We start from the raw sequence: 17,367 nt of genomic DNA, 5'->3' as shown, positions 1-17,367 counted from the left end.
ACATACATACACTCTCCCCGACACATGCACCCGCACACACATGCTCATGCACCCTAGACCGACCGAACACACCACCAATACTAAGCTAGGAATTGAAGATCCATCTTTCAGCTAAACCGGATTTATTGAATTCATAATTCATTAAATACTTGTTATAAATATTAACGAAGTATCTAAGGAAAGGTACTCGAAAGAAGGGACGATCAGAAAGGAATTGCCCAAAGTTTTTTTTTTTTTTTGAACATGGTGGAAATTTATCGAAGAAACGTGCTCACAACCGAAGGGGGTTGGGAGACAAAGAAGAACATACTGCGCAACGAAATTCTTCCATAGTAAGAAAGAGATCATTCATGTTTTTCATCTTTTAGGTGGATTAGGTAGATAAATAGAATTCTCCCTCAATCTTCTGTTATGTGTTTGAATACTGATGAGCACCTAGTAATTGATATTATAACTACAGGACTGGAGCCATAGTTAGGTGGGGAACTTATAATGCGTCTTTGATTGCTTATTGGAATCGCTATTCACATTACTTTGTTTCGATAAATGGTACTGTCTGTAAATCTACTTAGTTATTATCCCCATTGTCAGATTTCCGGCCATCTTCTCATAGTTAAAAAAACCGGACTAAAACTTCTCTAAATGGAAATTGTACTATTTAAGTTATGTCAATAAACAAAATTCCCTAACATATTCACAGTTCCAAACATATAATTATATTTTAATTGATTGCTTCTGTTAAGCTTCCTGAGCTTTCTTGGAAATTTTTCCTTCTTTCAACACTCCCTCCTCCCCTTTCTTGTCTCTATTTTGATTGATGCTTTTGTCGAACATGAATTATACATGCAGCAGCAATGCTTCTCGGGTTGGGTCGGAGCCTTGTTCGGATTGGCAACACTTACTCTTTGGAGTCTCAGTTCCTCGAAGGAGAAGCATGCTATTGAAGATGACAAGCAAGCATGTGCCAACATCGGAGAGGACTGCCACCCACACGAGAGGGTGGCCCGAAATAGCCAATCCGACGGGGGCGGCCTTTGTAATGATTGATAATCCGATGTTCTCGATTATCTTTTGGCGCATCCTATGTGCGAGCCGGATGGCCTGTGGTACCTGTTGAAGTATAAATAATTAAATAACACTAACTCTAGCAGCTTAAGCTTTTGGAGAAATTGGTTGTTTCACATGGCATAAGAGCCCATGAGAGGGAGTGTTGAATTGAAGATTAAGTAATACCAACTACGTTCAAGCATTTGGAGAAATTTGTATTTTTCACATTTTATCAGAGCGGTCACCTCATGGCACGTTCTGGTTTCAAAACCCAAAAACTCTTTGATATTTAAAATCCATGTGTATGGCCAACCCAAAAGTAGGGCCACAAATAAGGGGGAGTGTTTGAAGTATAAATGATTAAATAGCATCAATTCTAACAGCTTAAGCTTTTGGAGAAATTGGTTGTTTCATAGTACCTTCCGAATGTCGTTAGACATTAGTGTTACATGTCCGGTTTCAGTGGCGACTGCGGAGCCGGAGATGCCCATAGAGATACCAACATCGGCCGTAGCTAATGCCGGAGCGTCATTCATTCCGTCACCGACCATGGCTGTTGGCCCTGTTTTCTTGAGCTCTTTGATGATTCTCACTTTCTCTTCCGGCAGGAGCTCTGAATGTACTAGCTCTATTGCTTGCTCTAACTGCAACACACACGGGCAAATGCTATTTAGTGGTATAGTTATAATTCATTTAATATATTAGTGAAATTACAAATGATCGTAACCATCCAATTTGAGGGAACTGTACTTAGATTGGTGTTGAGCATACCTGATCATGAACATGTAAGGCTGCTGCATGGCTGTCTCCAGTGAGCATGGCGGTTTTGATCCCCAACGATTTCAACTCGTTAATAGCTTGTGCAACCCCAGTTCGACACGTGTCTGAGAGATTGAAAATTCCCACTACCTTCCCTTCCATCACCACATATCCTACTGTGAGTCCGTCCTTGATCCCCTCTCCCATTGGACCTAAAATGAAGGAATAGTTCTCTTAGGATTCAGAAAGAATAGCAAAAAATAAATGACAGCAGCCATGAGCTTTGATGATGCTCAAATCTGTCCGAGCAATCGGACGTACAGGCGCGACAGTGTTAATCCCGCCTGATGTCAACTCTATCCGTGACCTGCGCTGACGGACAACAGGTTGGGGACCACATGGAGTTTGAACTCCGTAGGACCCTCCGACGCTCAAGTCAGTATTGAGATCAACAGAATGAGAACTTGGCATAGTAAAGGCAGTGCGTTACCACACACGTGGTGAGTTGGTTTGGTAGGGAGCTGATCCCTTTGAATGGAAAGGAGGGTCCCCTTTTGTAGGAGGTTCCGTTGTTCCAGGTTTGATGTAACGGCGGTATGGCACAGAGCATATCGCTGGGGAGATCTTTGTGATGTGGTAGAGCTTTTCAAGTCAATGGCGATGCATCATATCAGGGTATGGTGACACCATTGTTACTGATGGAGACAATTCGGGGGTTCTATACGGGCGAGATCTTCCGCAAGTGCTGATGGGTGATTGTGGCAGGGACAGATCTCCATGCTACGCTCCTGCTCGTGGCGTGCTTGGAAAGTCGGCTTGGGTGCTTTTCTTTCTCTTGCCACATGTCATCATCTGAGGGGCTTCAACAATTTTTATCTCTATCATATAAGCCCCCCACTTCTTGTCTTGTCAGATTATCTTGTGGCGTAAATTGACCATGACGCTTGAGGTGCCGGGGTTTGCCCTTCTCTCAAGATGTAGAGTGGGGTTGTGAACCGAAGCGGCACAGCTAGTGCACGTTTCCTCATGGTAGGAGAAGAGTGAGCAACGTCGTAAGCATGGGAAGTTGTTCCTTGTCTGAGGTCGTCCACGTGTCGCAATGTTTAGAGAGATGCGACTCTTGCAGTAAATGCTGCTTGGAGATTTCAAGGAGACAGATGGGTCTATTAATGGAGTTCTTCGGCTTCTCCTTCAGGCGTCCTTTCCTTTAGCTCTTTTCTTCTTCCTTAGGCGGAGCCGAGGGTGATGGTACCAGATGAGGGGGAGACACATGATGGAGAGGGTGTGTTCATGCGGAGGGAAGGCTTAGCTTCCAGAAGAATGGAGTCTTTGGGTAAACAGGCTTCGCTCTTGGACGAAGAAGGAGATCTGTCTTGAGTTTTGATCGTGGTGAGGAGAGCTACATCGAGTTTCAACCATGGTGTCGAGGCGTGGGTTGGCTCGGTGTGTGCATCAAGCTTGGCTCCAACGGTTCCGGCTACAGAGGGGCTTCTTCCGTCCCTATGGGTTGAGGGGGGCGGGGAGGTGGTGAGCTCGCTTCGGTGATTCTGTCTGGACGAGTGTTGATGGCGATTCGAGGGCGCCCAAGCTGCTAGAGGCCCTCGTGCTAAGCAACTCCTCAACCTTGATGAAATGTCGGCGTGCCATTTTCGGATGATGGAGGAACGGTGGCTGGCGTCGCTGCCTTCTTGGAGACATCAACCATGGGGAGCTTGGAGTAGCAAAGAAGGAGAGGATCCTCACGAGGATTGGTTCGTCTCAAGGGAGGGGGTCTCTGTTGCTGTTTTGTATTGTCGTCCAGTCCTTGAGTCTCAACCGTGCATGTAATTTTTATTTCTTTATAAGAAAGGCTGAGAGCCTTGTTTGTATAATTTTTTGCATTTTTCTTGAATTGCAGAAGAAATCCAAGGACACATTTGTATAGTCCGCGAGATATTTAGCTCATCAAGGCCGCAAAGTAGAATCAGATGGTGAATGTGCATTCGTCTAGGCTATAGAAGAAATCGAAGGACACATTCGTATAGCCTGCGAGATATTTTGCCCGTCTAGGCCGTGAAGCGAAATCATATGGCAAAGAATGCGAGGCTAGGCTCTCTCATCTAGGCTGTTGAAGAAATCCAAAGACCCATTCATCTAGTACGCGAAATATTTCGCTCGTCTTGACCGTGGAGCAGACTCATATGTAATTCCTTGGGGCTAGGCGCTGATAGAAATCCAAAGGATGCATTAGTCTAGCCTAGAGATATTTCTCTTGTCCATGCCGTGAAGCGGAATCAAATGGAGAAGCCTGAGAGGATAGGTGCTCTTGTCTAGGCTGTTGAGAAATTGAAGGACGCATTCGCCTAGCCCGCGAGATGTTTCGCTCGTCTAGGCCACAATGATGAATCATATGGCGAACCCCTTGAGGTTAGATGGTCTCGTCTAGGCTGTAAAAGAATCCAAGGATGCATTTGTCTAGCTCGCGACATATTTCTCTCGTCTAGGCTGTGCAGTGGATGGGGCTGGAGGTACTGGGCTGCGCAGTGGATGGGGCCGGAGGCACTTCCGAAGCATTCTGGCCAGTTCATGTAAGGCATTTCTGAGGTCGTAGGTCCTTGGTTGGATGATCCTTCATGTCTTTGCATGCTGCTTGGCGTCCCTATTTTTATGCATTCTTTTTTGACGAGTAGGAGTGATTTGTTGTGAATTTGACATTTTTTGGGCGTAATGATTGGGCATGTTTTGCCCTGTACGGGATCATGTTTAGGGTGATGCTTCAATAAGCCAATCAATCAAGATGGGGCCACCTGGCGTGTGCTAAAGGTGGGAAGATGAAGTGGTGCTTTCAAGTCCGCTGAACTTATCATTCTTGCTTTTCTCCTGCTGCTTCTAAGAGATTGAGCATTCTCGTCTTCCACCACTCATAGCTCGCTTGGAGGAATTCGTTGCCACCGAAGCTCCTTCCGACTTAGTTTTCAAGGACGTTGTTCGCATGTAGGACGATTATTATGCCCCAGTAAATATAGGCCTCATTGCACTGCTGCCGAGGCTTCTTTCGACTTAGTTTTCAAGGGCGTTGTTCGCATGTCGGACGATTATTACGTCCCAATGAATATAGGCCTCATTGCCCCTAAATACCAACAGAGGGCATGCTTCTCTGGTGAAAACCTGACGGTCTATGAAGCCATGTTTGAGGCTGGCTTTCGCTTTCCGACGTACAAGTTGTTCCTAACCCTTATCAACTTCTATGGTATTGCGCCTGCATAGATTACGTCGAACGGGTGGGGGGTCATCATTGGCTTTATGTACCTGACGTGGGTGGTGGATAGAGAGGCTTCCCTTGATCTCTTCAGGTACCTTTTTGTGGTTCGGAGCCATGCCGAAGAAGGGTGGTTCAATATTTCACAGCAGTAGGGGTGAAGGTTTTTAGCAGTTTTCCCCGAAAGGTGCCAGACTGGAAGGGCAAGTTTCTGTTTGCCGGGCGTGGTAACTGATTGGGTGATCCTGTCGAAGGAGCGATTAAAGGAGGTTAACATAATCCCTACCCTTATTGTGGAAGACAAGGAGACTCTCGCATGTATCGCGGAGGAAATCAAGGGAAATGGGGCACTTGAGCCTAAAGACTGAGCAAAGCTAGTCGTATGAATGCAGGGTTGAGTCCTAAGAAGTTTGGAGATAAGCGGAAGACGCAGATCCTGCCCGACCTATTGGCGGGTTTGGTTGAGCCGCTAGTGGTTTCCCTACCTTGGGCTGCCAGGTTGTCTAGGATAAGTCCGCCCAATCCAGAGGTCGTCGATTTGACAGAATAGGTCAAGGCCATCACAATGTGCAAGAGGGCGTGGATGACATGGATCTCGGTGGTACGGGCGGTAAAAAGAATGATGGTGTGGCGGATATCGAAGTACATGAAGAGGCTCACGGGCACTCTGGAGGGCCAGGTGATGGACAGTTTTGGGGAGGCCGTCGCTAGCTCAACGAGGCCCCCAGAGGATGGTTAGAATCTGGTGACGGAGGAAGCCAAAATAGGAAATGTCGACGCTGTGTCTGAGGGCGATGTAGCTGAGGGATCCAATGAGGAGGGAATTTTTAATTCATAAACAACTGTCAAATGTTATTACGGCTCCGAACAAGCTAACTAAAAAAGAAAAGGCAAGCTGAGTTTGTACAATTATTAAATCATGGTAGTGCAAATATCAGTATCATTTCAACAGCCATCAAATTAAAGCTATTACAATTCACAAAAAGCTCTCAGCAGCCAATTAAAGGCAAAATTATCAAAACATGCACGGTAGTGCAAGTATCAGTATCCTAAATGATTTGCAAATAATGGTCATAATAGTTTTGAAAAAGATAATAATAATGGCTTCCAGAGAGGCATGATCTTTCATTGCTGAAAAAAGATTAAGGACCAAGTTTCCAAAGAGTATAAAAAATAGAGACACCAGTGTAAGATGCAAAGACAAGGGAAGGAAATATCATATAAAAGTTTAGTATAAAATGAAGAGACACAGGTAAAAGTTGGAAAAACAAGGGGAAGAAATATCATACAAAAGTTTAGAGAGAGAATTTATGTACCTGTAACATATCCCGCTCTGGTTGCAAGCCTTTTATTTCCAATACAAATGTTTTTGTCATCAATTTTTCCATAAATTCCTTCTCCCGGAAAAATTTGGAATTCCTTCACATTTTCCGGTTTGGGTTCGACCCCATTCAATCGACTGTAACCAACAAGTGCGTCTGCCATCGGATGGCTTGATTTACTCTCAATGCTTGAAATCCTGAAACATTCCGAATTTTGTTTTAAATCTAATAAATGATACATGAAATGACCACATGCTTTGAAGGAACATATACTACTAAATGAATTGTGATCGATGGATTGAAGACTGAAATGAAGTTTGAAATTACTAGATTTGCTCATTGACCACCTGATCAATAAAGGGTATAAGGGTAATCAATGCTTTGCATCCTATTTAGGTAAGTGTGTTTTAGTGTAGCACTAAATTAACTATACCCGCCAATGATCAGATCATGTAGAGAGAAGTAAGAACTACTAGAGGATTTTGCCCAGATCGATCATCCCTTATGGCGATTGAGATGAGCTTCTATTCTTCTTTGTAATCTAGTACTTTGCTTAGTTAGATTAGTATAATTCCCAACAGATCTAAAAATATTAATTTGATTTTCATTGAATTCGGTGATCATGGCATATTCAAGATCTAGGTATTGAATAACATTTGAATGCCCTGATCCTAGGTTTACGTGGTGCACCTATCAATAACATAATTGGATTAGTTTGCACCCGTGTAACATAACTGGATTAGTGCCAGATAGAGAAGAAAAGATGTTTCACATATATAGTTTCCTTTTTTATAGGGCTAATGATCAAGGTTTCAAATTTCAGTTTCGGAAAGCGTTTGAGCGTTTCGGTCCTCACCAAAACCAAAATTTTCAGCCGAAAAATTTCAGGCGAAATCTACAAAATCAAATAAAATAATATTTTATTTCATAGAAAATTTCTACAGAAATTACCGAAATTTCGGCCAAAATTTCATTAATTTTGGGATATTATTAAATAAAGGGAAAAATCCATTTTTCGATCGAAATTTCGGTCGACATTTTATACTGTTTCGGGTATACCCTATTTCGGTTTCGGTCGACATTTTATACTGTTTCAGGTATACCCTATTTCGCTTTCGGTCTCGACCGAAGCCCGAAATTTCGGATTCTGGTCCAAATTTAAAACCTTGCTAATGATAAATGCACCCCCTATTTTAACCATGGCCACCCCCAGAATGTCTTTAGGACCACTTTCTTTTGTTACAAAACCACTACAACGGTGCCCTCATGTTTACCGTGGCCACCCTTAGTATTTTTGTGACATCTTTTCTTAGCTAAGAAACCCTAGGAGGGGGTGGCCCTAGCACATGAAAGGGTGTATTTATCAATATTTCCCTTTTTGTTCAAAGAAAGAGAGTGAAAGAAAATAAAGAAATTTCTTCACCAGTACAGCAATGTGTTGGAGCTAAAGTCGGGATCGATGGATCGGAACTCTGTCACCGTGAATTCTCCTCTGGTAATAGTCCCCGTCTTGTCGAAAGCCACAATCTTAATTTTTGCGAGTGATTCAAGATAATCTCCTCCCTTCACTAAAATCCCACTTGCCGCCGCCTTAGTAAGTGCACAAAATGTTGCAACCGGCGTAGAAAGGATGAGCGCGCATGGACATGCTGTTACCAGAATGACCAATGCTGTGCTATACCACCATTTCCGATCATGAACTTTAAATGCAGTTGGAATCACTGCAATACCTGCTGAAATTATCACTACAGCTGCAAAAAAATAAAAAGGGAAGTATACAGTATAAGTAAGAACCAGGCAGTAGTTCCCATGCACATACACACATTTAAAATGGTAGAGAGTGGTTGGACTTGGTACAAATTGATATTTTCATCCCCTCTATTTTTAAACTTTGCTTATCGGCTGTTGCATCACCCACCAAGGTGTCAGCAGACAGTGAAAAAAGTTTAGAGCCCCTTTCGTTACTTGTAAAAATTATTGCATGTAATCTTCTATAGATTATTTGCAAAAGGTTTTGATGAGGGAAATGATATCTGCGCCAAGTGTTTCAATAAACAAACAAGTGGAGCGCTTGTTTATCGAAACACCTTGGCGCAGATATCATTTCCCTTTGATGAAGTTAGATATGATTATTCCAAATAATGGCTATAATAGTTTGGAAACTATGAGAATGGTTCGTTGCTTCAGGATAAATTCACCCCTTTTAAGTTTTTTCTTTGCCTTTAAAACTTAACTAATAACGTTGAAAGGGGGGAGGGGGGGGGATATCATTTCCCTAATAGTTTTAGGAATTATACAGTAAATGGCTTCCAAAGAGGTCTCAAATATTCCATTTGGAAATAAGATTAAATCAAAATATTCTTATTTTCAAATACTTTGGTGACATCCAAAGAGGACTTGTAATCGAGAGACAGTTGTGGATATCATCTCTCACTAGCCTCTTTTGCAAAAAATTAAAGATAGGTTCAGTTGATTCTAATTAATCACTAATATCTTGATTGAGTTTTAAACAATATTTTCAGTAAGTCTAACACGGCGTCTCAAACGGGAATTATAGCCGAAGCGTAAAATTTTAAGATTGACCTAGAATCCTATAGGGAAGAAGAAGAATTCTAGAATCCACTAGGGAAAAGAGAGAGAAAGGAAGAAGAAGAAAGAGATAAAGAGAAACTTTGATTCCAATTTTATTGATTGGTATTTTGTTTACATAGATGCTCTAATATTTATAGAAAAACAAGAAACTAAAAAACAAGAAACTAGATCCCACCAAATCAACAGTATAACTCTTGCCAACTTAAGAGACCCACAAATAAGAAACTAATGCTATAAAAAGCAAAACTTCCGATTGACTTAATGAGAATACAAGATACTAATCTGAAAAAAGAAAGGAAGATATTATTAATCCTAGAATCCTAATAGAATAGGAAACCTACTACTAATGTCCTACATCAGTCCCTCTCACTTGAAAGAAACTCACCCTTGTGTTTAGACAAAAATAAAAAGAACAACCTGAAATCTAGACCCGCTGTGAAATAGATCTCAATGAATGAACTGCTCGCTTCGACTTCCAATTAAATCCTTTCTATCAAATCAGATACTTCAATCTGCTTGGTAATCTGGCAGATGCAGACATAATGTTCGACTTCATTTGACGACAAATTACTCCTTCAATAAACTCTTCGATCTGAGTTACATGTGGCAGAATGTATCCTTCACTATGCTCGGTATGAATGGCATTTTCATAGAAATGGGGTAAATCTCCATCCATCATCTCTGACTTGTGCGCTGCAACTAAGAATTTCATCACGTTTCTCCATTGAGTGATCCGAACTCTCTAGGTTTTCTAAATGGGACTGACTCTCACTTAGTTAACTCTAAGGGTACTTACCCGACAAGAAAAAACTTTCAATCATCACCTCCTCACCCTTATCTCGAGCGTAACAACAGGCAGCACAAGTAAGCAACTCGAGTGATCGTTTGTAGCCACCAACTCTGAATCTTATCACTGAACTGACATGCCCCTTATATTCTCGCCTGGCCTGTTATGGCCTGTTACATGCGCCAATTCTTTTGAATGGTAAGACAGTCCGCTTTCTTCTTGGCACGGGTTTTAGTCGTTTGGGCTTTCTCACGTCTCATTCTAGCTTGAGTCTTCAAGCTCTCTTGATAGGCAACCAGTGTCAATTCTTTAATAAACAAATCATGTACTTAATGGGTAATAGGGTTGTTGAAATAAGAGGCCGCCATAGAGTAATGTGGTTGTAGGTTCACGATCAAATAAGTGGCTTGTGTCCACTTAAAAAAACAACTGACTTGGTTTTATGTAGCTTTTGCAGGTTGGGTGAAACTAGAACTTGCAAAGTGGAATTTGTGTTAAACAGAAAGATGGCTAAAAATCAGAAAAAATCACAGGTTTTTGAAAAACTAGGAAAATGGCTAGATTTTAGGAAATTTTGGCTTTCATGGACGGCTATTAATCAGGGATGTGCAAGGATGGCTGAAAACTTGTAAAAATCAGGGAGCAAGAATGCTAAATTGTAACAAGTTAGGTGGCCAGTTTAGGACGGCTAAAAGCAATAGGAAAGGGTTAACCAAAGGCTGTTTTCCTGGGAATTGTGGCTGGAAATGGTGACAAAAGGTGTTTGGGACTGATTTTTAAGGATGTTATTGGAGGCAAGGTTTTAAATTTCAACCGAAATTCGAAATTTCGGGTTTGGGTCCATACCGAAATCGAAATTGGGTTAACCCGAAACGTTACTTGCTTTCGACCTAAATTTCAAAATTTCGGTTCGAAATTCTATGAAAATCACATGAAAATCTACATTTTACTAATTATTTAATATTTCTCTGAAATTTCGGTTCGCCCAAAATTTTAGACGGGATAAAATATTACTTTTTCAATTTAGGCAGAAACAAGAAGGGAACTTTGGACGTGTGACATTGAGGAGAAATTAAGGGTTGTGCATTGATGAGGTTGAGGGTGCAAATCGGCTACGGTGCAAGAGGGGCTTTGGTGTAAACTAGGATGGGCTAGAAAAAAGGACTTGGTATGCTTGGTTGGTGTTGGGATTGGGCTGAATTAAGGAAGGTTATGGTGGATTTTTATTTTTTTTTAAGAAGTTGTTTGCAAGTTGGCCACTTTGGCACCTAAATCTGTGGAGAAGTCGTGCTGAGGTAAGGACCGGCAAGATGTTTCGCAAGGGCTGAAGTTTAGGGGGTGAAGATGGGATGCGTAGTGAAAATGATTTTTTTGTTTTTTTTTTGTTTTTTGGGTTGAAATTAGGGACAGCAAGGGGCTGTTTGATGTGAGTGTAGAGAAGAGATTTGGGAAGGTAAGGTTGGGTGGAATTAGTATGGGTTTCAACAAGGGTGAGGGATGCGATACAGAGGGGGGCTGTTACGTGCAAAATGAATTGCCCATGGAGTGGTTGTTGCGGATAAGCATCATGAAGTGGTTGTTGAGATAAAGGACATGAATTTTGGATAGATTTTAGTCAATAAGAATTGTGAGGTGTTGTTATCACTTTGCAATATTCTACGAACTGTTGCTATTGTGTAGGAGTGTTGGCATGTAGATGTAGGTTGTTGCTGAACGTGAATAGTGTTTCCTAATTTGTAGGTTTGCTTTCCTATTCTCTTGGTAGTTAAGAGTCCATTATAAATGTAGTTATTGTAGTTCTAGAGATGGGCTTAATGAATGACGAAATTTGTTACAGAAATTGTGTCTTGTGCACAAAAGAGGATTGATTCTTCCCTCGAAGTGGATTAAAGGCCGATCTTCACTTTAAGAAGATCAAAACCGTTGCGAACCGATCTAGGTTCGTAACAAAGTGGTGTCAGAGCAAGGCATGGATGATCCATGGATCAGACGGTTGGAAGCTGCGGTACATTCTCTTGCAGTGGGACAAGAGAGGATGATCAAGGAGATGGAGGTGACATTTTTTGCTCTGAACGCTCGGCTTGACGAGATGACGGCTACACGTACGCACGGCCCGAAGGAAAGCTCCAACAACCAAGATCGTAATGGTGGAGGTAGATTTTATGGCATCTATGTGACAAATGTTGCACATTTAATGAATTCTTGTCTTCCCAAGTACAGAAAAGGAAAGGAGAAAAAGCCACAAAAGAAAGGCGTTTGTCAACCTTGTCAATTCCGACAAGGTCGTCGTTAGAAAATCCGTCGTTCCTTGCAACATATACAATGCCAACGAGCAAAATCTCTTCCACGACCATCTGTGTGTCAAAATTTTAAAAAATTACGGCGATGGACCTTTGGTGATCAATACAGTTAGATTAATTTGAAAATGGAGTTCCCTCAACCCTTGATAATGCCATACAAAATGGAGACTAGTCGTAGGATGAAGAAAAGAAGAAAGGGAGCAAGAAGGAAAAGAGAAAAGGATAAGAGAGAAGACTTTCGAAAAATTCTGCACAAGAAGAATTCATTTTTCTCCTGACCAGTGCATTATCTCCAACCTTGAGGACAAGGTTGATTTGAAGAGGGGTGGATTGTTACGTGCAAAATGAATTGCCCATGAAGTGGTTGTTGCGGATAAGCATGATGAGGTGTTTTTTGAGACAAACCACATGAATTTTGGATTTATTTTAGTCAATAAGAATTGTGAGGTGTTGTTATCACTTTGCAATATTCTAGGAACTGTTGCTATTGTGTAGGAGTGTTGGCACGTAGATGTAGGTTGTTGCTGAACGTGAATAGTGTTTCCTATTTTGTAGGTTTGCTTTCCTATTCTCTTGGTAGTTAAGAGTCCATTATAAATGTAGTTATTGTAGTTCTAGAGATGGGCTTAGTGAATGAAGAAATTTGTTACAGAAATTGTGTCTTGTGCACAAAGGAGGATTGATCCTTCTCTTGAAGTGGGTTAAAGGCCGATCTTCCCTTTAAGAAGATCAAAACCGTTGCAAACCGATCTAGGTTCGTAACATGGGCTTCTTCTAATTGGGATTAATTGGATCATCGGAAAAGAGGAAAGAAGCTGCGGATAGAAGTGGAAGATAAGGATGCACCTGTTTCTGGCAGCAAGAGGTCTTCTCTTTGATGGGAGCACCTCACCATGAGTAGAAGCTTGGTCTTGGGGTAAACCCGCGTAGCAGGATCTTGTATCCGCTTTGGTACCAGCTAACATGGAAGATCAAACGGGAATCGCAGCCGAAGCGTATGATCTGAAGATTGTCTTAGAATCCACTAGGGAAGAAGAAGAATAATCCTTGAATCCACTAGGGAAAAGAGAGAAAAGGGAAGAAGAAGAGATAAAAAGAAACTTTGACTACAATATTATTGATTGATCTTTTTCTTACATACATGCTCTAATATTTAAAGATAAACAAGAAACTAAATCCTACCAAATCAACAATATAACTCTTGCCAACATAAGAGACTCACAAATAGGAAACTAATGCAATTAAAAGCAAAACTTCCTATTGACTTAATAAGAAAATAAGATACTAATCCTATTAAAAGTGAGAGAAAGATATTACTAATCCTAGCATCATTGTAGAATAGGAAACCTACTACTAATGTCCTACATCGAAGTTCCCAAATCTACTAAAGTTACTACACATTTTTTTACAAAGTGCCTTTGCATGAGCAACTCTTAATGCACAATGTTTTTTGTCCAAAAGATTTTGTTGTTTTTTTGTAACTTGAACCATTTTAATATATGAAACACTTGGACTGGAAATTTTTTGGCCAAAAAAGTAAGAATTTTACAGGTGATTGAGAATTATTTGCCAAAAAGAGTTCGGTTTAGTATTTAGAGACATTTTAGAAATATTATTCAGAAAGTTAAAACTTTTAGGTTGTTTCATAATTTTAAAGGACCACTTGAGAAATCGTTTCCCAACTAGAGATTTATAGGAAAAATGTCTTTTATTTAAACAAAAGTATTCAACAGCTGACCTGGTGTGTAGAATTTAGAACAATTGTCTATGATTCTTTGTATCTTGGATTTGTTGTGTTGTGCTTCTTCTACTAGCTTTGCCATTCTAGCTACTGCAGAGTCGTCAGCTAGGTTAGTGGTTTCTACACTAATATAACCTGCAAATTTTCCGAAAAGAAAAAAAATGTAATTACAATAATCTGTTAATATTTAGGCCTTGACGTCAAAATCTTTCAGAAAATAAAATCCGTGGAAAAAGAAAGTGAAGAAAAAGAATGAAGAAGCTACCATTTAAATTTATGGTCCCTGCCCAAACCCGCGATTGAATTTGCTTAACAACGGGTACAGACTCGCCCGTTAAACTTCTCTCGTCCACTTCGCACTGCCCTTCTACAACAATTCCATCAATAGGAATCACTTCCCCGGCTTTAACGGCTACGATCATGCTCACCTGCACGTCTTCAACGTTCATGATGAGACCATTTTCCGCTAAGACCGCTTTTTGTGGGGCCATACTCATCAATGAAGACATAACCGTGGCAGCCTGTAACATGTGTGCGATTTTAAAAAATGTTGTTTCATTCAATATTGAACATAAAATAGTTCATATAAAGATCCAATGTTAAAATGAATTTTCCCCAATAAATCCCTAATACTCAAAATGTTTCCCATTTAGTCATTGGAAATGGTGAAATGGCCTAGAACTTCAACTTTAGAATAAAAATTCTAGAAAGTTCCAAAATTCACATTTCTAAAAAAAAAAAAAATTTCAGTTTTATGGCGGTACAGAAAAAAAGGTCAAAAAGTCATGAAGCGATTTTGTTTCTAAAAAAAAACTTTAGTACGTGATTTATGGTTTTTTTTTTTTTTTTTTTTTTTTTGGGGGGGGGGGGGGGGGGGGGGGGGGTGGGGGTGGTTGGTAAATTGGATCCCTAAACTTTATCATTTGCCTCTAGATTGTGGAAACAAAAAAAAAATCATAAGGCCTTGTCTGACGGCCAGGAATTTTTTTTCATGATAAACTGGTGTTTGCAAGTGCTGAGAGAGGGCTAGGGCACTGGGAGAAGGAGAGAGATTTGAGAGGGCACAACTGAGATAAGCCTAAGAAGTGCCTAAAAATCAGGAAAAAGTGGACATAGAGTTTTTTATTTCCTGATTTTTAGCCACTTCTCATCACTTGAAGATACTAGTTTCATGATTTTTGTTTCCTGATTTTTGGCCACTTCACCCTCATCTTTAGGGCTGCAACTCGGGCCGGGTGGGTCTGGTTTTGAAGAACCCAACCCTACCCGAGAAATATCTCGGGTCGGGTTTTTTTCCGTAAAACCCACGATTCCCAAACCCGGCTCTACCCATGATAAATTTCGGGCTGGGTTGGGCCGGGTTGGGTTTTTTTTACGTTGACGCAATTTTTTAAGGAAAACTCTTGTTTGGCAAGGCAACTCAACTCATAGAAGTAGAAAAACTCAAGCATGGCAAACTCTTTAGTGCATTAACTAATAACTAGTCCAAAGAGAATAAATTGATGCATTACCAAATGAAAATGATTATACTCAAATGAGATAAACAGCAAACTATTTAGTTGAAACTTGAAACCCTAGAGCTAAAGGGGGGAAACCAACAGAAGATGGAAAGAGTCCCTGTGATTGCGTGCGTGCATGAGTTTTACTTTTAAGTTTTCACTTTTAAAGTAACAAAGTTTTAGAAAAAAAAATACATACTATAACTTAAGTACCTCTGGTCGGGTGGGGCCCCTTCAAACCCTGCTCAATCTGAGATTTATGCGGGCTTTTGGATCGTAGACCCGGCTCGACCCGAAAACTGAGAAACATGAACCCAACCCAAGCTATTTTCGGATCGGGTCGATGCGGGTCGGGTAAAACCCGACCCATGTTGCAGCCCTACTCATCTTCACTTAAGAGACCAATTTGTCATGAAGAAAAAAAATCGTGGTTACCAATGGAGCCCTAAGAAATTCTTTTACAAGAAATGTTTTTAATGCAATCCAAACAGGACCTTAGGGACTTACTGGAAATGTTTTCTTCAAGAGAAACTGCTTGGCTAAGTCTCGATTCTTGATGATTAAAAGGTATATAATTTACAGTCTAGGGCTTTATAGGTAAAATTTCCTAAAAATTAATAAATCTACAAGATTTTAAATTTTTTCCAATTTTTATTTTAATATTCATTCATTGGATATTACCTGAAAGATTTTTCACTATTAAAGATAGAAATGAGCAAGATTTGCAGTTTTGCACATCTCCGAAAACAGTAACCGAAACTGTCAAATAGCAGGAACTTTGAAGATAGAAACATGCTAATGCTGCACATCTATCAAAATGGCATTCTAGACTGAAAATGGGAATTTGTTATAAATACAAGAGATATGCAAATCTCTCAGTATAATAGTTGTGAATCTGATTTTACATTTGTATTATGTATTTTCCCAATATATTATTTGGATTATTTATAAATATAGTCTCCCAAGCCAAGAATAGCCATGAGGAGTTCACATTCTAACGAAGTTCCATTGTTGCATGGTATCAGAGCTTGGGAGAGTGATTTCTTTCTGACGACGACGATCTGATTTCTTTTCAGTAAAGTAGCTGCATTATCTTTCTATGGTAAGTCTTGGTTGCTTGCTCCTTGTTAGGTTTTCATCTTTGTTGCAACTCTCCTTATATTTTCGCAATGGCTACCGACAACAACAATCCCGTCCAAATTCAATCCCAAAGCAGCTCCTCTTCTGACGTTTATGCCTCCTCTCCTTAATACATTCACCATTTCGACAACCCTGGTGCCGTCTTGGAGTCCAAACCTTTAACAGGTGATAACTATTACAACAGGTAAAGAGCCATAAAAATGGCTCTCAATGCCAAAAACAAGTTTTCCTTCATCGATGGTTCCTTACCCCGTCCTACTACATCTTCTCCTACCTTCAGTTCATGGGATCGTTCCAACGATATGTTCGTCCCATGGATTCTCAATGTCATTTCTGGTGACATTTCAGACAGTAATCTTCATGCATCCTTCAACATGAAATTTGGACAGATTTTTGTGACCGGTTTTCTCAAAGCCAAGCTACTCAAATCTTTGATTTACTCGTTCAATCACTAGTCTCCATCAAGAATCATTGTCCATCATTCAATACTATTGCAAGTTGAAGTCATATTGGGATGAACTCTCGTCAATTTCTTATATCCCTTCTTGCTCCTCTGGTGTCTCAAAGTTCCTTTGAGCTCCAACAACGTTTGATACAATTGTTGGAAGTTTCTATGTTTAAAACTTCCCAATTTGGTTTGTGGCCTTGCATTAAGGAACCTTTGGCTTAAAGCTGTTAATCACACTTATTTAGAATGGTTCTTCGGTTCCAAGATCAGCATTAAGGCTTGCTAATCTTGTGCATAAAGGAGCCATACGAATTTGCTAAATTTAGGAGTTTTATGGGTGCTATTTGCCTATTTAAAGAGAGTCTTGGTTCCTCTTCCTATCAACACAACAATAAAGTTCCATTAAGAGAGAGAACTTACTTTGAAGAGGTTTCCCATAAGCCTAGTGGTGAGGAGAAGGGAGAAAAGAACAAGGGGCATTTCCGGGCCGATTC

At 40.5% G+C, this 17,367-nt stretch overlaps 1 protein-coding gene across 2 annotated transcripts in view; it reads right to left on the bottom strand.

The window, feature by feature from the left end:
• Positions 1–610: 610 nt before the first annotated feature.
• The window catches only part of LOC143878533 (cadmium/zinc-transporting ATPase HMA2-like), a 46,808-nt gene continuing 30,051 nt past the window's right edge, over positions 611–17,367 (bottom strand). The window contains exons 5-11 of one of the 2 annotated variants that reach the window (XM_077380803.1): positions 14,052–14,307; positions 13,784–13,921; positions 7,790–8,117; positions 6,361–6,563; positions 1,819–2,018; positions 1,467–1,691; positions 611–1,110 (exon numbers count right to left, since the gene is read on the bottom strand). In XM_077380803.1, coding sequence (XP_077236918.1) covers positions 838–1,110; positions 1,467–1,691; positions 1,819–2,018; positions 6,361–6,563; positions 7,790–8,117; positions 13,784–13,921; positions 14,052–14,307 — 1,623 coding nt within the window. In that variant the 3' untranslated portion in view covers positions 611–837. The remainder of the gene's footprint in view (positions 1,111–1,466; positions 1,692–1,818; positions 2,019–6,360; positions 6,564–7,789; positions 8,118–13,783; positions 13,922–14,051; positions 14,308–17,367) is intronic. The other variant, XM_077380804.1, reaches the window with a different exon arrangement.

The sequence above is a fragment of the Tasmannia lanceolata genome, unplaced genomic scaffold (assembly GCF_043159265.1).
Source record: "Tasmannia lanceolata isolate RefF3 unplaced genomic scaffold, GAP_Taslan_0.1 ptg000006l, whole genome shotgun sequence".
NCBI lineage: Eukaryota > Viridiplantae > Streptophyta > Magnoliopsida > Canellales > Winteraceae > Tasmannia > Tasmannia lanceolata.
Note: the sequence above shows the minus strand (reverse complement) of the source record. Positions and strands in the feature narration are given on the sequence as shown.